Genomic DNA, 21,680 nt, shown 5'->3' with positions numbered 1-21,680 from the left:
TGTGCATTGGAAACCCATGAGGATTAGAAACAAGAAATGAAATTAAAATGGGGAAAAAAATAAGCTTAGAAATTTCATATACAGTGAATTCTCAGTTTGCTTGATTTAAGCTGAGCAGACTTTGCATGGTTCGGTAGACCAATTTCTAGTGAAATTCCTGCAATGTCGTTACTGTGCAAATAATGTAAATTATGCAAAAGGTATCATTTGCATTGGTCACAGTGGTTTTTTTAAATTTCCTGGACATCTTCGTTATTTCATTCATCTGCTGAATTAGTCCACTGAAATACGTTTTCACAGTACATAATTTATGTTGTTACTGCAGCAATAGAACAATAACCAGATCCTATGCCTTTTTACCGTAAGAGAGACTATATGCAGGAGGAGATTATAATAAAATGATATCAACATTATACAATAGTGTCCCTCTATTGTGAAGATAAACTTTCTACAGTATTTACAAGAAACACACATAAATTAGAACTAGTGATGCAAACGTAACATAGAAAAAACACCACGTGACACGAATTATGGTGTGGATGTGCTCTATTGCTGCAACTGAGAGCAGTTCTAACAGGTTAAGCCGTTTCTTGGGCAGTTATTTTATTTATTTGATTGATGGAGGTCCTGCTTTTCAAGACTTCAAGGTGGCTAGCAAAACCTGAAATGCCAAATAGAGTATAAAATGAGATATATATGTGATTTTTCAGAACATGTGGTAGAAATGACAGCTAAGAAGGGTTTAAGTCACAAAGCATTTTATTTTCTAAGAATGCTGGTAGAGTCAAGAAGCATACAGGGAACTCTATTCATACTGGTTTCCCATTAACTTTCAATTTTTTAAAAATAAATTAGGTGGGGCAAGGTATTTACGTGTACAGTAAGGAACTTGTTAGGGGGAGCACAGTCTTCCCCCAGATACCACACAGGAAACTGACAATCAAGGATGCTACTATCTGTGCAGTAAATAGATGCTACTATATGTGCTGTAAATCTGGAGACTGTACACAAAGAACATTGCTGGTTGACCTGTGCTTCTCAGGTGCTCAGTGTTCACGCCCTGTTCCCAGTGTGCAGAAAAGCTACCATCCCTTTCCCAAGAGGAGGCAGAGAGCCAGGCAGGTCTTCTGGGCCCATCCCACTAGCCACAATCTGGAGGCGTGGTGCAAGGATGTCAACTTCCTCTTAGCGTTTCAGAACCTTCAGCTCCAACGCTGCCCCCCTGTTCCCTCTTCTTAAGCAGAGGGATGAGTCGCTGTAAAGAATACCTAAAGGGCTTTCTAGCCCAGGTGGAAGCTAAGGCGGGGCAGGAGAAAGGGCAGCTGGCTGAGGAATTCCAGGTGAGTGAGATCTATTTCTCTGGAAATGAAGAGCGGGGCCTAAGGGAAGCTGTGAAGTAACTTCATTCTACCCTGTGCTGTCTCTGTCAGTACCTATTTCCCTCTTTTTTTTTTCTACAGCCAAAAGTTTCTCTTTGCGAGAAGCAAAGCAGCAGCAAAGCTATTTGTTCACTTTTGTCTCTCCTTCTCCCAGTTTTCTAGTGCTCTGATTAGGTACCCAGCAAACAGAAATTCAACAGCTGCTCCTGGCTCTGTGCTTCTGTTCCAAGAAAGACGCACATGTTGGGTTTTTGACTGACCTACAAAATGTATGCTTGCCTTCCTCCCACCCCCAAATAGGAAAGAAAACAGAATGGTGGTGGGTGCGCAACTCACCTGGTAAATGCTTCTGTGGAACTGGGCAGCTGAAAAATGTCTTTTTGCTCATGTTTCAATGCACGCTTTATTGTATTGATGTGCTCTTGTGTGAACTCTAGCCTGATGTCTATCTTGCGAAGACTGTCTGGTCCTTTTGCCAAAGCTAATGGAAAAGGAAAGATGATCCCTCTACAACTGGCCAATAATTATTCTTGAGGTTAAGTGGCCAGGTGATGAATGCCAAGAGAGAAGGCCAGCCTATTGTAGCTCTTGGAGAGAGCCCATATATGTGTTTAATGATTTAGCAACTGGGATATGTTTGCCCGTATCTCTCTTTTAAGAACTGTGAAGTAACCGGACTGTATCAAGCTCGGTTGATTCAGCCCGGACTTCATACAACCTAGTATCAAGGAGAGCAGTTGCTAAAAGGTTTTTTTTTTAAAATGACATTAGTAGAAAGCAATGTCTCATTTGCCGTCAAAATAAACCAACAATCAGATGTGGCAGGAATTTCTCATAAATTACAGTGTATTCGGTGTTATGAGGAAGGGGTGAGCCTATGCTAGAGCAGTGTTTCTTAAACATTTTGCTCCAGAACCCGAAAAGAGCTTTTGTTTGTATGGGTTATATTTATTGATATTTAGTGTATTAAAATGAAGGTCAATGCATTCGTAGAATATTTATTGAATTATGTAAAAATAATGATATTAAGTCCATTGGATGCTAACATAAATGTCAGTATATACATTTCATGAAAAACCCTATCCTCTTTTAAATAAAAATAACAATCCAAAGAGCGGCATTGTTTTAAATATTTGCAAATCTCTTCAATGTAAGGCAAATAATTTTTGATTTTGTGGACCCCTGAAAGGGTCTTGGGGAATCCACAGTAGTTCTCGGACCACACTTTAAGAAATACTACTCTAGAGTGAAATTTATATGAGCGCATAAGAAGCTGTGAACCAGGATATTTGTAGTTCATTTATTCATTCATTCATTTTATTTCAATCATTTCTGTCCTAATTTCTGTAGGACACAAGCCATCTTTCTATTCCTCTCTGTCCTTTGCAAAATAATACTGAATTATAATGTATAGCTTTGACTCCTGCTTTGTCAATAGATTTTACTATTGGTAAAATTCTGAAGCCCATTTGACTTTTAAACCTTCTGCAAATAACCTTAAAGTCTGGCAAAAGTACTAATGCTACAATAGAAGTTGCTAGCCAGTTTGTAGAATAACAAATAGATGAGGTGTTTGATCCAAAGTTCTGTTATTTTAAATTTGGAGGACTGATTTAACTGCAGGCATAGGCACTAAGAAGGGGATGCTAGAAACCAGCAATTTTAGATTTGTTCTCAGCCACTGACACACTCATTTTGGACATTATGGTTGGAACTTCTTCCTCTCTAGATGTTGTATGTAACCACTTATTTTAAAATGTAGTAATAGTGCCCTGATGCAATTTTAGATTTGTTCTCAGCCACTGACACACTCATTTTAGACATTATGGTTGGAACTTCTTCCTCTCTAGATGTGGTATGTAACCACTTATTTTAAAATGTAGTAATGGTGCCCTGATGCACTATTGAGCAGGACTTTGCATTTCTGCTTCAAATTTCTATCCAAAGAAACACCAATAATTTCAAAAAATGAGAAAGGAATGATTCAGAGGGAGGGGCTGTGGAATCATATTTGTGTGGGGTCCTTCGTGCTCTCTGAGCTTGTTTGTTTTCTCACAGATGTTTCATTTACAAACATCATCAGTGCTACCTAATGGATGCTTCCTAGTTTGGTAATGAAACGTCTGCAAGAAAACAACCGAGCTCAGTGGGCATCAAGGACCCCACAATTCAACCCTGAGCTACAAATATTCTCTTCCATTAGAATCATATTTATGGAACTTTAAAAGGAATGCACTGGATTGCATCGCCTCTCTCTGCAATTCCCCCCCCTCAAAAAATAGAATGCTTTCTTTAGAATTGTGAGGGACAATTTGTTAGAAATCAATAGCTGTGTAAAATGAAGAGTAAATTATAGTCTATAAATCTGAATACAGTTTTTTTCTTTGAGACTAAGTTTCTGGCACACAAAGCCAGCAGGACTTTTCCATGTTCAGCTAGACAACTGAAATTATGAGTCCTTCTAAGCCCTCCAGCATCCCAATTGGCTACTGCACATCATGTGCCAAGATATGCTGAAATTGGTCACTTTATGGGTGAACTGACTAGAAAGACTCATTAGATTCCTTAGCTCACTTGGAGAGATGGGAAAATACAGCCAGCTATGTTTGACCATAAAGGGCTACATGCAGGAACCCTCTATATCTTATGAGTCATATTTTGGTCCTTGCAGTGCCAACTATATTTTAAGAAGTAGTGATAGTTTTCCGTTCTGTGTAAGACATCCTTACTGATCCATTCTGCAAATTCAAAATACCCTATATAAACTGAGTATTTAAACTGAGTATGATTGCCAGCCCTCTGACGAGTTGATATTATATTTCTACATGCCTCAAAGACTTGTTGGTCTTGAACTGAGTAAAAAAAAACCACTATTATAAAGGGTTCACAAAGAAAGCCTTAACTCAGTGGTAGTCAACCTGGTTCCTACCACCCACTAGTGGGCATTCCAGCTTTCATGGTGGGCGGTAGGGGTTTGCTGTAACTCTGCTTTATAAATTTTATAAAGTAAAGTTACTTCCCTACTTTATAAATCACAAGTATTGTGGAATTGGTGGGCATATAGAAAATTTTACAGAGATACAAAAGTGGAAAGTAGGTATAAAAAGGTTGCCTAACCCTGCCCTAACTGATAACATGGATACATTCCATTTAAATTCAGGTTTAAGATGTCATTCAACCTGTCTGGTCAGCAGCCACACAGCATGTACTGGATTTTTAAAAAATGAGTACATTTGCAAACACGGTCCTGGATTAAATCATTTGGGAAAGGGTTGCTTTGCATAATGTAATCACATCCTGCTAGGAAGCAGATGAGCAGAGGTGTTTCAGACTCAAAGGGCTTATTTTGTATCTGTACTGTAAGTAACATTTAGGAACACTCAGTTCCTCCTAATTTCCTCCTATAAGCACATTGGCTACCATAGTAAAGCACTTCAGTAGTCACTATTGAAAGAAGAATTAATAATAAAAATGACTATTCCCACTTAATGTATAATTGTAGGATTGCAGAACTGGAGAAGGTACAGAAATGAGCAACTAAAATTATGAAAGGGCTAGACTAAAGTAGCATTTCAAAGAGGACAGATTGCAAAGTTTGAAGGATCTTAGCTTGGAAAAGATAGGCAAAGAGAAATGCACTAAATCTAAAGTGATACAGTATTAAATTATACAGGAAGAGAAAGTAGTATTCTTTTTCCCCTCTCCCATATTTCCTGGTCCATCTTCACTTAATAATAACAAATAAGGGAAAATTCAGAACATAATTCTTTCTTTGCTGGCTCAGAGTTCTGGGAATTGTATTCAAATGCATCCTACCCAGAGGTGGGCTTCTACCAGTTCGCACCGGTTCAGGAGAACTGGTAGTGGAAATTGGGACTGGGTCGCCAAACTTGTAAGGACGGCAGGCTGACCATGCCCCCGACTGGTTCCCCAGTCACTGCTGCCATTGCCATTTTTTTTTACTAATCTTTTCATGTTCTGCACATGCGCAGAAACCCACCTCTGATCCTACCTTAAAGTACCATGTTGGGGAAGGATAGATTGTGAAAACCTAGTTCACATACTAGAAATCTTGACTTCAAGGTTAATAGACCTAATTAAATAACCTACTGATTTAAACAGAAAGAGGAAATGAAAATATTTTCCCACAGGCTTTCATGTACGCACCCATGCACATACACCCCCACACACACAAACTAGATAGTGAAACAGAAATATGTCTGTGTGCATATTTCTATTTCACTTTTAGCTTAGAGGCAGAGGAAACAGAAACTGTATGTATTGAAAATTTATATGTATTTATTGATTGGATTTTTATCCAACTTCAATTATTACTCTGTAAATAACTCAAGGCAGCAACTACACTTAATATTCCTCCTCCTATTTTCTTCATAACCACCATTCTGTGAAATGAGTTGGGCTGAGAAAGAATGACTGGCCCAAAGTCATCTAGCTGGCTTTCGTGCCTAAGGCAAGATTAGAACTCAGAGTTTCCTGTTTCTAAGCCAGCACCTTAACCACTACATCAAATTGGCATAATAGGGCAGAAAAGTCCTTGTCTTTGAACTAATATTCCACAGAGAATATAATCAATGTTTGGAGAATAGAATAAGAATAGGAATAGGAATAGGAATAGGAATAGGAATAGAATTCTTTATTGGCCAAGTATGATTGGACACATAAGGAATTTGTCTTTGGTGCGTATGCTCTCAGTTTACATAAGGAGAATAAAATATATTCATCAAGAATAAAATGTATGTTGTTATACGTTTTGAGTTTGTATGTTTGAGTTATCTCTCTGTAAACGAAGAACAAGGCAATATATAGCTTTAACAAAGAAACAAAGACATGCTTTAATATATAGTTCCTTTTTAAGTCTATGTTCCTCCACCCTGCATATGGTCAATTTAGGCTTCCTATTCCACCAAGGCAGAGACTGAAAGTGATATCAAAGCAGCCCAGTTTCCCTGCTAGCTGCTGAGATTTCTACAAGCTGCAGCATGTTTGAGCCTCCACTGCCTGGCCACATGAGGCTTCTCACAATGATTGTTCTCCAAGAAATTCGCTCCTCCTCATTGTTATATAACCCAATTCTCTTCCTGAAGACTTTCCAAAGAGCCCTTGGAATACATATGAACCTTTTCAAATGCTGGTCATGTTGTCCTGTGAATGCCCAGAAAATGAGAGACCTGGAGCCAATTTCTATAAAGGTTCATCAAGTATTTAAATCCAGCTTTCACCAACTTTCAGAGTGAGGATGAAAGAAGTTTTAGTCCAAGATGTCTGGAAGGCACAGAGCATGAAAAAATTAGTTCAAATGATGTCTGCAATGTCCCTTTTTGTTTTTATTAATTTTAAAGTTTGCCCATTTCCATAGAACTCTGGATAGCTTAGACCACTAAAAACAATAAAGGAATAAAAACCACGAACCATCTGTGTCTCTTTGCACCAAAGGGATGCACAGTTGACTTCCACAGAGGTTATAAACAAGGAATTAGTTGATTTCTGAAATGGGGTTCAAACTTGCCTAAGAAAAAGATTCTTATTTACCTTGAAGTAACATGCTACTTTTGAATAGATTTACTTCCAAGGTAAATACTTTTGTTCCAAATCAGAGACTAATTTACTACTAGATACTAGCACGCTGAATTCCAGGTATATCTGAGCTATTTGTTTTTATCCAAAACTGACCAAAAAAAACCCCCAACCTTTCAATACGCAGACAGTACTTACTATTTTATTATTACAAAGGCTGACCAACAGAGTAGAAATGAGACAACAGTATTTACTATTGTTCCTGTTTCTCTTTTTTTTTTTAAAAAAAAGTCCCTCCTGAAAAGAATATACTAAATTTCCACAAGGTCCATGCCTTTTGCAGGATTTAATCAACAAACAGAGGCCTTTGTCTTAGAAAATTTCTGCTCTTGCATGTAACTGAGGTGGCGCAGTGGTTAGGGTGCAGTACTGCAGGCCACTTTAGCTGACTGTGATCTGCAGTTCAGCGGTTCAAATCTCACCGGCTCAAGGTCAACTCAGCCTTCCATCCTTCCGAGGTGGGTGAAATGAGGACCCGGACTGTGGGGGCAAGTTGCTGACTCAATTTGCTAAAAATTGCTAAACAATTTGCTAAAAAATTTGTAAACCACTTAGAGAGGGCTGAAAGCCCTACAAAGCGGTAAATAAGTCTAATAAATAAATAAATAAATAAACCATGGCATAAACAGACCAGGGCAACACTTTTTCTCTCCCAAGATGTTGTCTTTATCTCAACCCCAACGAACGCATTAACTGTCATCCTTGGTTGCTCCGGCATAGAAAGTAAGATTTTTCTTCTTAATCTGTCCAAAGGAACCTTGATGTCTGTTCAGCTTTGTCATCTTGGAGGAAATCCAGTTGACCATGCTAACTGGGAATAAAGGCAAGAAATGGCATGTAGATACATTTTTCTCCACATTCAAGGATAGTTGAGGAGCAACCTAACACGAGGAAAGGTTTTGGTGTGAAGTCTAAAACCTTTGCTGGAAAAGTATACATTCTTGTCAAATAGGCCTTCATGGGCAACAGACTGACCTAGAGGTTAAAGTGTTGGACTAGAAAACAGGAGATTATAAATTCTAATCTTAGCAGAAGCACAGAAACCAGCTGGATGACTTTGGGCCAGTCCTTATAATTCAGCCCACTTCTCCACTTCTCAGGGCTGTTGTGGGGAAAATACAAAGAGAAGTACATTGCCTTGAATTGTAACCCATCTCCTCAAAAAAACAAACAAACCAGGATACAAATCTAATAAACAAGAGCAGAAAAGAAAATTGGGCATGGCTTTAAAGGCAAGTAAAGTTCATAGGAATAAAATAGGAAAGGGAATGGACAAATCAGTAAAAAGTGTTTTATGGAAGCATCCTAGGTGGTCCTGAAGATGGGATAGTTTTGACAGAAGGCCGACAGATAGTGATAAAATTGTAATTCTGCATCCTAGAATCTCTCTGTGCCCAGAAACAGTTTTATACAGGACGGGTTAACTAAATGTATTCTGCCAAGAACCAGCCATCCAGATACAGGTGAAAAAAAAGGGACATTCTGCCATATCTGTTTATCAGTCTTTTGCTGTCTCTTTATCCAGACCAAGAGAGGGTATAAATAAAAGTCCTGGACTGTTTCTCCCTCACCTGCCATTTCTCAGCCCTGGCTGGGCAAAGAGAAAAACAAAGGCCACAAAGGAAACTCAGGTGATGTCTTAGAGGCACATCCAGGCTAGTCAGCACAGGGCTCCACTATGATATCATCTGTTGATTAAGCTAAAACAATAATCTGTACCTGGGAACCGGAGTCGAATTCAAAATGTCATAGAAAAAGCTCTCGGGTGCAAACAATGTGCGTATTTAGGGAAGGAAACACAAAAGCAAAAGAAAAAAATATATAAACAACAGTTCACTGGTGTAATTTGGATTTTCCCTTTCCTAGCACATTCTGCAAACAATGAATTAAATGTTCATTGCCTAATGCCTTTCCTCATGCTTTAAGTGGGCAGCCTGCATTTTTTAGGCTTTTCGAACTTTTTTTTGTGGAACCTTAAGCACAATCAGTTGTTTAGCGCTAGAACTTTGCTGCATGGGGAACTTTGCTTTAACTAACAGGTTCTGCAGACTGAAGTTATTTGAAAACTCCTATTCAAGAGCACAGTCCTAACTTCCAGTTCTGCTAGCTGGAGGACTTTGTACCCATTGTATAGAAAGCGACACTGTTTCTCTAAAGCCACACTGTAAGCCCATAACCCCATTCTGTTCTGAGGTTGGTTTATGCATTTTCTCCTTTACTGATTTCAATGCAGAGAGGTAGATAGACAAAACAAAATAAATAAAAACCATTGGGTGAAAACTGCTAAAACGCTACTATCCCTTGCTATCTCCTGCTTAACCCACAGATTCCTCTTAACAGTGTTATACAAGGAGGAAGACTGCACTAAAACCATAGGAAAGGTTTTTGGATCTCACTTAGAACCCAACTTTTCTCATCCCCATAGTTAGAGGGTGAGACCCATATTAAGTCCTGCTCTACTCTTCTACCATCTACAGGGAGGTGACAAATGGAGTACCACCAAGTTTTGACCCAAGCACTGTATTAGATGAAATAATGATTTGAACAAGGAATCTGAGAACTGCAGATGAAATCAAACCAGATGCCTGAAAGGAAAGACCTTAGAATGGAGATGGATAACATGATGGTGGTGCTTCAAAGCTCTCTGGCAGGATTGGAGACGTTTATCAAAATGACAAAAGAAGCATTGCCACGATGGTGGCTGAGGCAATTAATCAGCGGTATTGATTAGTTTGAAAAGATAAAACTGCCAGTTCAAAATGTTTTAAAGAATCTCATGTAGATGAGAAAGAAGATTTATATCCTTTTACTATACAGGGCAGAGTAGATTCCAATTACACTGAAAAGGATTTTGATAAAACATTAGGGAGCCCTTCCAAGGATATAAGCTGTTTTGATAGATTCTGAAATATGCTAATGATGACATTTTTCATTGGCAGTAAGGTAAATCAGATAGGCTTTGGGAATTTTTTTAAGCTCCATGATCTCAAAATACACAAACTTTACAATCCTGAAGGATTCTGTGACCTGTCCTTTTCTCAGAGAATCCATGAAATCTGTTCCACAAGTGAGATTTATTTCTGAATACTACACTTTGCACAATGATCATAAATGTCATTTTGAGACTCTCTCCTGTTGGAAGAAATGTCCATCTGGGTTCAGTTCCAAGTGGGAAGAAAGACACTGGAAATATGGAGATTGCTTGGAAAGATGGTTTAATGGTGGACAGGATGGATCACATGGTTTGAGGTCCTGGGCAAAAAGGGAAGAGATGCTGAGAGTGCCTGGGTTTTATGCCCTCTCTGGGCTTTTGAATTTGAGCTTGTATTCTGATTGGTTGTCAGACTCCCATGGGGCCACGCAGTGGTAACTTTGTAGGTTGTCTGTGTCCCAAGCTTGGTTGAGCTTTGCTGGGTGATGATGTAATGAAGGGGCTTTGGGCAATTCCTCCTATGGCTCTGCCTGAAGGGGGTAGATCTTTGTTATGTACAATAGACTGGCCCAGGCCTTAATGGCCCATTGACAAATGTGGGGGCTGGGGGTGTGAGTTTCTGCCTCCCTTTTAGGGAAAATATTCTGCCCTTTTAGTATTTCCTAAAATATCTCATTTTCCTAGGAGAGGGGTGCATGCTAACTTCTTACACTGCTAATTCCTATATGTAGTCTCAGCTTAGCTCAACGGAATATCTGCATTATCTTTAAAATAAAATAAAAAATCCTACCTGGAGCAACCTTGGGTGGGGATGTGAGAAACTATTAAGCGGCTCAACCAGTTCCCGAGAAGGAAATATCAAAGTAAGAACATGATTTCCCAGAAGGGCTGAATGAAGCTTTTCTGGTCTAAACATATAGTCAGTATTATAGGAGACCAAGATATTTCATAACTAGGGATAGGGTTTTGACTACTGCACAATTACAATCAGCTGGAGAAATGGCCTGGAAAGCTACTGTAGGTGTACTGGAGCACTGTATTTCACTGGTTCTATAACCAATGTTTCTCAACTACAGCAGCCTTAAAATGGCTGGCTGGAGAATTCTGAGAGTTGAAGGCCTATAGGAAGGAATGGCACAACCTGGCGACAGAATTTAAAAAAGGATCAGCCTAGAACCTCTACAAGAAGACTAAGTCCAATCCCTCTTGAATTCCATGTATCCTTATCTAATTCCAAGCAGGTGCTGCTAACCAGATTCAAACTACCGGTTCTGTGGGTATGGTGGGCGTGGCAGGGGAAGGATACTGCAAAATCTTCATTCCCTCCCAATCAGCTGGGATTCGGGAGGCAGAGAATAGATGGGGGCGGGGCCAGTCAGAGGCGGTATTTACCGGTTCTCTGAACTACTCATAATTTCCACTACCGGTCCTCCAGAATTGATCAGAACCTGCTGAATACCACCTCTAGTGCTAACCTTTAATTGAGAAGATTCCTGTGCATAGACTGTTTAGCAATAAAATCAGTTTAATTGGACCTTAACATATGGACCTGGTCTTTCACACCTGACAAGTTTACCCTTCTTAAAGTTATTAAGGCTGAGAAACACTGTTCTATACTAGACTCTTCAGTTCTGCAAATGGGTAAAGTGATAAAGTTTCAAATGGCAAGAGACAAGAACAATAATAACGGGAGGTTGCAAGTACCCATTCTGAGAAGATCTTCAATTGGTCAGTGACCAAAACAAAGGATAACCTGTTTAATCAGAAAGACTTAAATGGCAGAGCCCAGGAAAGACTTAAATTATTATCAATGTTTTGGGGTATATTGTTCATTTATATAGAAATTAATGTATGCATAGAGCTTTTGCTTCAATCATAGTCTCATAACCATCCCTGTGAACTATTTCATCATTCTATTCTTCTGCTAGTTATCTGGAAGTAGAGATGGCTTCCTATTTCCTTATCTTCCTCTTTGCCTATCTCATCATTCTATTCTGCTAGTTATCTGGAGGTAAAAAATAAGTACTTCTTTCCCCATCTTCCTCCTTGCCTATCTCATTTTTTATTCTTCTACTAGTTATTTAGAAGTAAACAAAAACAAAAACACACCACCCATCTCAGAAGAAGGAAGTCACAAACACTTTTATATTGTGCAAAAAAATATGTATCTGGATCTATGTATAGACATACTGAGCTACAATGAAGCCAAAATGATGTAATATGCGTGTTGCAAGCTCCACCATTTTATACATATGTCACAACGTCAAAGATAAGTTATATAAGTAGCAATATTTGCATTGCAATGTTCATTTTGTCCTCTGCCCCTGCTCTCACTCCACCCCATATTTCTGGAGACCGACAAGGAGACTAGCTGGGCTTGAAGGATAATTTATTTATTTTTACTGCCGTGGTCATTATTTCTCTTTGGTTTTGCTTGCTCAACCATTTTGTCTCAGTTGGCACTGAGGTAAACAACTCATGGAACCAAATATTCTATTCAGAGAAAGATATAATGAACAGGAAGCAGGACAATTTGGCAAAAGGAGGGCACCCACCTCGGACAGCAAGGGTGGAAATTAGCTGTGAAATATTGGAGGATTAGTTTAGTTTAGTTTAATAAAATTTGTATGCCGTCCACTCCCTTGGGACTCTGGGCGGCTTACAGGCAAATAAAAAAACATATAAAATTTAAAATAAAAGATACAATTATTAAAATTCCACACCATCCATTCCATCTATGTGGGGCTGGATATTGATCAACAGCCCCAGGCCTGCCGGAACAGCCAGGTCTTGGTGGCTTTACGGAAGGCCGGGAGAGTGGTAAGGGTCCGGATCTCTATGGGTAGATCGTTTCACAGGGCTGGCGCAGCTACAGAGAAGGCTCTCCCCCGGGAAGCCGCCAGCCGGCATTGTCTGGTCGACGGCACCCGGAGGAGGCCCAACCTGTACGATCTTGTTGGTCGTTGGGAGGTAAGTGGCAGGAGGCGGTTTCTCAGGTAGCCAGGTCGTAAACCATGCAGGGCTTTAAAAGTAACGACTAGCACTAGGATGGAGTTGTACGGGCCCCACTGTCAGGATTTCACTTTCAAAACTAGCATTTTGCCCATAGATATGAATCACCTGCAAGAAAGGTCTGAAAGCTACTCATGTCAGTTTCCAAATATGTAACGGGAAGCACCATCTTACCTTTTACCTAAAACAGCAAAATATCTCAAGCCAGCTGATCTTAGGGACTGGTTGAAATAGAGTATGGGTGCTAATGGAAGGCAGGGCAAGTATCGATCTAGAAAAGTAGAAGACAAGCCACCTTGTGTGTCATTTCAATTATTTCTGAACTACAAATCGCAGAATCTCTCGTGTTTCCTAAGGCTGCTGGGACTTGAACTTTAGCAACGCTTGACAAGCCACACAAAAAGCTTAATGAACCATAATAGATTTGTTTATGTAAAATACTATTCTAAAATAAACATGTTATAGGTTAGAGCGATAGCTTCATTTCCATAGCATGATAAATGATAATATGGTTTTTTGGTCACTCAGTTTACACCACGTAGCGGAAACAAGCTAAACTCTAATGCTAATTATGCTGATGCTGATGATAATAATCAATCTGTCGTGAACATTAGCAGCTTAAAGAGGCAGCAAAACAAGTTTTTCATGTACACATTGCTGACCTTCGCATTACGTGAAGGAAACATAGTCTATTTACAGCACACACAAGCTTTTCATGCGCTAGACAATCTATATATTGAATGACCATTAGGTGGCAGCAATGAATCAGACTTTTCTATATTGCTTTGTTACTCTAGTCCAGTGTTTTCCAAACTTTTGACATATGTGTACCCCTCCTATAATTTTCGTAACGCTGAGTACCCCTCAAAAAAAACATATGCTTTAATAAAAATCAAAATATATTTATTTTTTATTTTTTTGGTACATACGCAAAATAAACAAAAGTTATATTATAAAGAACATTTATTTGATTCAATGAGAAGGATGAAATTGTTTATGTTGAGATGACAGATCATCATAATTTGGTTCCCTGGTTGTTAATTTTAATCTGAGATGCAGTTCCACGTCCAATAGTCTGTTCCTTTTTTTTCGACTTAATGTCTACAAATGCAGAAAAAGCAACTTCGCATAAATATGAAGTTGGAAAAGGCAAGATGTATTTCAGGACTCCGGTGCAACGCGTACCCCCACCAAACTCTTCCCGTACCCCTGGGGGTACGCGTACCACACTTTGGGAAACACTGCTCTAGTCTAGTGGCTGCCTGAGGTATTATAGCACAGTTATAATACAGTACACCGACAAATGCAATTTATATATTTTTTTAAAAAAAATGAAAGTGGACTGCTAAGCAATTTAACTATTAACCTCCATCAAAATAAAGAATATTTTTGCGTTTGTACTTAAAGGTAGAAGGAAAATTCTCATGAAAATAAAATATTATTTCTCCTTCAAAATTTAACATCTACTTTGGGTTTGACTTATTGTATGACATGGATCCTAGCTTACCAGATAATTGATATTCCTGTAGAACAACTTGCTATTGATTATGCAGTGAATAAATAGGTACAAGAAATACTATCCCCAAATTGCACATTTTCTCGACCATGACACAAGAACAAGGTCCTGAAACAGTGGTGGGTTTCAAAAAAATTTGGAACCTACTATGTAGGTGTGGCCTCCTTTGTGGGAGTGGCTTGCCAGCCATGTGACCTGGTGGGAGTGGCTTGACAGCCATGTGTTCTCTCTCTCTCTCTCTCTCTCTCTCTCTCTCTCTCTTTCTCTCTTTCCTTTTGTCTCTCTGTCCTTTTTTCTTTTTTTCTTTCATCTCTCACTCTTTTTCTTTCTTTTTTCTTTATTTATTTATTTATTTCTTCCTTTCTTTCTCTTTCTCTCTCTCTGTGTCAGTCTGTCTGTCTGTCTGTGTGTGTGTGTGTGTGTGTGTGTTTGTGTGGCAATGGTTGGTTTCAAAAAATTTTAGAACCTCTTCTGTAGGTGTGGCCTGATTTCCGGGTCCACTGGTGGAACCTCTTCTAACCAGTTCGGTAGATTTGACGAACCGGTTCTACCGAATAGGTGCGAACTGGTGGGAACCCACCTCTGTCCTGAAGACACAGCACAAAAAAGATGCTGTTAGGACATATTTGAGTCGGGGTAACATGGAGGAAAGTTCTTTGTTTGTTGTTTCACAAAAATGTCCCCCCCTTTAACACAGAAAAGATGCATTAAATAAGAGTAAGATGCCATTGCACTTTGGAGTGAGTATGTCTGCCTTACTTGTAGAAAGAGAGAAACATTAAAAACTGTATGGCAGAAAAAGACCTACTGATCCATTGAGTCTTCCCTTTCAGGTTTTTTGTTTTGTTTTTAATTTATGTATTTATTATGTTTAATTATCTTATTTCATGTTTTTTTTAAATTTTTGAAAGATGTACATGTGTTTATCCCAAGCATGTTTAAACTTTCCGATGCAATGCGGTTGTTTGTTTTATGGAAACCTTTTGAAAAAATAAATGCTAGTCTTCTACTGTATCAGTATAGCTTTTTAAAAAAAATGTAAGCAATTAAGACATATAAGGAGAGATTAAGAGAAAAAAGCAGCAAAAAAGCAGATTCTTGCAAGGTTAAGTATGTGTAAGACGTGATTTAAAAGAGAATGCATAAAATGTATATACTGATCCAATCTGAGAGCCAGTCAGAGGTGGGATTCAGCTGGTTCAGCCAGGATAGTGTAGTGATTACAATGTTCAACCAGAAAGGCTCAGCTTATAGTCCACTGTGGGAAGTTATCATCCAGCCCTCTCCCAGAAAAATGAAATATCCTAGGAAATATTGAAAAGGCAGAATATTTCTCTGGATATGAAAAGAAAGAAACATGTTTTAAAAGACAGAATAGTTGCCTGTAGCTTCCTGCCCATCCCCACTGTTAATGGGCCATTAAGAAGGCCAAGCTAGTCCCTTTTACATAATAAAGACTCCTCCACTGCAGCCCCAGGGGGGATGGGAGTAAAGGCATTATAATATTGGCCCTTTACTCAACTGACCACATGGCATCTGAGAACTCAACTAAACTTGGATTTAAAACACAGCCCAGAGAGTTGTCATGGCCCCCTGGGAGTCTGACAACCAATCAGAATACATTTCTTACACAGGAACAGGAAACAGAGAGGTGGGACTAAACAGGTTATAAAAAGCCTAGCAAGCCCCTCCCTCAGCCCTTCTCTTCTTCTCCACCAACATTGAAGCATGTGATCACCTTTTCTGTTCAGGGCTCAAGTCATGTGGCCCTGTCCAACAATAAACCATCTTTGTGATCAGCCTCCATGTCTCCAGTGTCCTTTTTCCCACTTGGAGCCGAACCCAGAAGGACATTTCTTTCATCACCACCTTCAGCAATGGACATTCACTGGGTGATTTTAGCCTAGTCAACCTGTTTCAGCCCAACCTGCCTCACAGTTTTGTAATTATGAGGAAGAACAGGAGGAATGAGGACTGTTGATCCCAGTTTTTGCTCCTAAATGAAAGGCAGGCTATAAATCCAAATTAAATGATTTTAATGACGTTACATATAAATTGAATTAAGAAATACATTGCAATCTCAATCATTTAATTAGTATGGTAATTAAAATCCGGCTTTGGATCCCAAGTTCATATGAAATTCAGGAAGGGCTGGCTCAAAGAGTCCAATTTCTTGTCTTTAGTGGTACAGAGCATTTATTTTTAAAATTCACCAGAAAGTCTCAACTTAGAAAAACTGTTTAAAAAAAACCCCCAACAACCTTAATTGGCACACGCATTGGTGTGTAGATACCTAGTATGGTTGGAATCCCGAGATTATACAAGCACAGCCATTTATATAGGCTTCTGCTGCAAAAGTTATTTTTTTTCCTTCCTTCCTTCCTTCCTTCCTTCCTTCCTTCCTTCCTTCCTTCCTTCCTTCCTTCCTTCTTTCCTTCCTTCCCTCTCTCCCTCCCTCCTCCTTTCCTTTTCCTGCAGTTACAGAAAGATAGTAGGACTCTAGGACAGTGTTTCTCAACCTTGGCAACTTGAAGATGTCCGGACTTCAACTCCCAGAATTCCCCAGCCAGCATTCGCTGGCTGGGGAATTCTGGGAGTTGAAGTCCGGACATCTTCAAGTTGCCAAGGTTGAGAAACACTGCTCTAGAAGGATGAACAGCTTGTGATTCTCATCCTAATATCAAAAGGTCTCATGTTCAGATTTGAGACAAATGTGATCTTCAGCCAGAAGGAAAAGGAGCGGGGAAAGATGTTGAGTGGGGGGATGGATTACAGTAATCAGAAAGAAAAACAAAGGGGGAAAAAAGTGTGATGGAAAGTGAGAAAACAGCGCCAGGAAGAAAAGAGTTTGATTTTCCCATGATTGGCTTTAGTTTCAACCACTGCTGATCTCTACCACTGGCCTAAAATTAAAGCCCGTGGTAGAAATTAGCAGTGGTTGGAATTACTGTAGCTATAACAGACAACCTTCAAAGGACACAATGGCTCCCAGCAGACAGCTCTGACTCAAGGAACATTACTAGAGATCCTGTGCAGTATCTTAGATCAGTGTTTCTCAACCTTGGCAACTTGAAGATGTCTGGACTTCAACTCCCAGAATTCCCCAGCCAGCATTCTGGGAGTTGAAGTCCGGACATCTTCAAGTTGCCAAGGTTGAGAAACACTGTCTTAGATGTTTCTAGCACTGCAGTATTCTGAACCGAAAGCTCTGATATCGTTCCTGAGTGAGCTTCCCACCCCTGGGACCACTTAGACTTTTACATTCAGAGTCCTCTTCAATCCACCCTGCATGCTTTGGTTTTTCATATTTCTTCTCCCTGATGTCGCTGTCACTTGGTACGGCTACATCTCTCACCATCACTATCTTCTGCTCCTTGTCACTGAATTCTGCTCCTCGTCTGGTTGACTGGCCAGTACCTGCCTATCCATCTGCATCTGGAAGCCTGACAGGATCTTAGCTTTTTTATTCTCTAGTCTACGACCTTTTGTGGGATCTCCCATCTAGCCTTAGGAAGGCCTAACCCTGTGATGGTGAACCTATGGCACATGTGCCACATGTGCCACTTGGAGCCATATTTGGTGGCACACCAGCCACCAGCTGATTTTTCACCCTTCTGGAGGGCCAGGGAAGGCTGTTTTCACCCTCCCCAGTCTTCAGGAAAACCTCCGGAGGCTGGGGAGGGTGAAAAACGGCCCAAATGGAAGTTCGGAAATGATCAATTTCTGGCTTCCGGTGGGACTTCGGGAAGCTGGGGGAGGCCGTTTTCACCTTCCCCAGGCTTCAGGAAAGCTTCCGGAGCCTGGGGAGGAGTCATGCACACATGCGTCGTGTGTGTGTGTCGCACACGCATGTGCAGGTGAGTGGGAAGATTGAGTGAGCACCCGCACGCACACAATTATGTCACGCCATAAGAAAAAAGTTCGCCACCACTGGTCTAACCCATACTTTGTGTAGAAATTCCTGTACACAATACCAGCTAGATGGTTGTGCCATTCAAGGTATGATGTTCCTGCCTGCAAGTTACACTCTGCCAGTATGTGTTGGACTTTCTCTGAGGCCTCTCTGCATAGTCTGCATCTTGGGTCCTGTGCTGCTTCTATGAAGTTGATGCTTAGTGTGTGTTCTTATGCTGATATAATCAGTGCCTCAGTGCTGTCTTCTAGTCCAGCCAGCCCCTTTCAGCCATAGGTAGGATTTCCTAGTGTTTTCCATCTCAGCTATGTGTCAATGGTTCATCCCATGAAGGGTCTTGTCTTGCCATGGCACTTCCTCTGCTTGATCTTTCTCCCACATCTGCTGCTTCCTCAGCAGCTCATATTCCATATGCCATCTTACTGATGTACTCCTGGATTCTCTGGGTTTCACTTATGATGGTGGCTTTGACACTATATTCTGACCACCTTCTTTCCTTCTGGTGTTGGTCTTGGGGTGAAAACCTCTATACATTGTGAGACGCTTCCAGATCTTCACATCAGAAGTTTCTATGTCCTTCTTTGGTCATCTCACTGTACCGGCAGTGTATCTAATGTATGTTGATGGCGTGGATCTTGTTCTACACTTGAGCATCACTCTACATGACATGTCTGATCCTTTGATGGATGTTGCTCTCTTCCTTGCCTCCTCATCATGGTTTCCATGTGATTATAGGATAACAAGGTATTTCTAACTTGTCTGTATGCTATGTGACTCTCTAGTAGTTCCATCCCATCAGTCTTAATTATTTTTCCTTTCTTGACTACAATCCGGCTACACTTCCCTAGTCTGAATGATATCCTGATGGCCTCACTGTAGATCCATGTCAGGTGGATCAGCGAGTCTATATCTTATTTGTTCTTTGCATACAACGTGATGCCATCCATGTAGAGGAGATGCTAATGGTAGTTCAACTTCAACCCTTGGACTTGTATCCATATCCAATGATTATCTGGCTGAGGGGCTTCAAGCCTATGCAGAACAGTAGCAGAGACAGTGCATCGCCTTGACGGCCACTTGTGTGGGGGTGCCTTGAGTTAACTTCTAGGGTTGTCTTCTACAGTCCCATTGAATTCTAGAGGAAGGTCCTTAGTATCCTATTGTATAGCACCAGGCATTCACAGATCCATGAGTATGCCATTGAGTCACAGGTTTTCTTGTGGCCAATACAGGCTGTGCTCAGATTAGTCTCTGTAGACCATAAGCACCTGGTGTTTTCAGTCTCTGGGGTTGTTTCCAATGCCCATATGAATGGTGCTCATGTACTGCCCACATAGTCCTGTAGCTCATTCGCTGTAATACCTGATAGGACTTTCCACGTTGTTGGGAGGCCTATTATTGGCTGGTACTGTTCCTCTGTGGTGGTCTTTTGTGGTCAGCACAGTTCTTCCTTGGATTGGTCAGACTGGTGAGTGTCTACTGCTAGCAGCTAGTTCATCTGTGCTGCTAGACATTTATGCACTGCTGTTGGTTTCTTTTGCCAGCAGGTGTGGATCATGTCTGGGCTGTATGCTGCCCATCTCTTCATGTTGGATGTCTCCTTCTGTGATGATAACTGGTTCCTGTTCTAGGAGATTCGCTCTCTTGTGATCTGCTCTCAGATCCTGCAGCCACTTTGCACTGGTGTTACATGTATTTTCTTTTTTACATAGGTTCTTCCAATGTTATTCAGTTTCTGCTCTTGGTGGCTATGCTGTTACTATGTTGTTGCATTGCAATTGTGAATACATATTGGAAGATTCTTTGGAAATCATGGAGTTGATCTTCTTGGCCTGTACTTCTCTAGTGTATCTCCATAGCCTGGTAGCCAGTGACATGAGCCTTTGTTTAGGGCTTCAAATAGAGTCAGGCCCATGTATTTTTTCAGTTTCTTAGTCTTATTGATGTAATACCATCATGTTGCCTCTCTCCATGTTGCCTTGATCTTAGCCCCTAACCTCATTTTCGAGGGGATGGGGCAGTACACCCACGTTACACCTATCCTCCGCGAGCTGCACTGGTTACCGATTGGTCTCCGGATATGCTTCAAGGTGCTAGTCGTCACTTATAAAGCCCTTCATGGTATTGGACCTGGGTACTTGAGAGACCGCCTGCTGCCAATTACCTCCCAAAGGCCCATTAGATCCCACAGATTAGGCCTCCTCCGGGTTCCGCCTACTAGCCAATGTCATCTGGCTACTACCCGGGGGAGGGCCTTCTCTGTGGCGGCTCCGGCCCTTTGGAACGAGCTCCCCGCGGAGATTCGGACCCTCACCTCTCTCCAGGCTTTCTGAAAAGCCGTCAAAACCTGGCTGTGTCGGCAGGCCTGGGGTTGATGAGTTCCCTTCCCCTCTCGAATCGTGTGACTGTTGGCTGTTTTTTAAATTCCCTTGTACCTTTTCTGTTGTAGTTTCTTGTGTTTACCTCCCCCCCCCCCACTTGGGTTTGTGAGCCGCCCTGAGTCCCTCAGGGAATAGGGCGGCATATAAATAAAATAAACCTCAAACCTCAGTAGGGTTGTACTGCTTTGATTGTGTAGCTGGGATATGTAGCCTCCTTGTGGTGCACCCTGGATAGCGCAACAAGGCGAACTAAATGAGCTACCCTTGCAACAGATGGCAGCCAGACTATTGTGTAGACTTTCCTGGCTCTCAAAATACATAGCAACAAAAAAACGAAAATCCATATGCTAAATAAATAAATAAATTGAATAGCCAAGCATCTCCAGGATTACAGTGGCTGTAGTGTATATTAGGTTATTAGTTTGTATTACAGTATTAGTAGGGATTGCTGTGAAGACCCTATTAGCATCTTCTAGCATACTGTCTGATGGTACGTCTCTGCTGAGCCTTGGAAATCAACCTCGAGATTGTAGCTAGTTTATAAATGATCTTATGCCTGATATCAATTGCTGTGCTCTGTAGTCCTTGACTTATGACCACAACTGAGCCCAAAATTTCCATTGCTAAGCCAAGCAGTTGTTAAGTGAGTTTCGCCCTATGTTATGACCTTTTTTGCCACCGTTGTTAAGTGAATCACGTGGTTGTTAAGCAAATTCCTAATCCCCCCATTGATTTTGCTTGTTGGAAGGACAGTGCGACAGTCATAAATACATGTCAGTTGCCAAGTGCCTGAATTCTAATCATGGGGATGCTGCAATGGTTGTAAGTGTAAAAAACCAATCATAAGTCATTTTTTTCAGTGTCATTGTAACTTCGAACAGTGCCTAAATAAATGGTTGTAAGTTGAGGAGTTGAGGAAGGTAATGACATTTCAACTTCTTCCTGGATCTTC

At 40.7% G+C, this 21,680-nt stretch overlaps 1 protein-coding gene across 1 annotated transcript in view; it reads left to right on the top strand.

Moving 5' to 3' along the window:
• The first annotated feature begins 1,201 nt into the window (after positions 1-1,201).
• Positions 1,202-21,680, top strand: part of PTPN18 (protein tyrosine phosphatase non-receptor type 18) — a 53,160-nt gene continuing 32,681 nt past the window's right edge. Inside the window, exon 1 of the mRNA XM_032211046.1 lies at positions 1,202-1,340. Within this exon, the coding sequence (XP_032066937.1) occupies positions 1,248-1,340 (93 nt within the window). The 5' untranslated portion in view covers positions 1,202-1,247. The remainder of the gene's footprint in view (positions 1,341-21,680) is intronic.

The sequence above is a fragment of the Thamnophis elegans genome, chromosome 2 (genome assembly GCF_009769535.1).
Source record: "Thamnophis elegans isolate rThaEle1 chromosome 2, rThaEle1.pri, whole genome shotgun sequence".
NCBI lineage: Eukaryota > Metazoa > Chordata > Lepidosauria > Squamata > Colubridae > Thamnophis > Thamnophis elegans.
The sequence above is the reverse complement of the archived record's forward strand: the minus strand, read 5'-3'. Positions and strand labels throughout refer to the sequence as shown.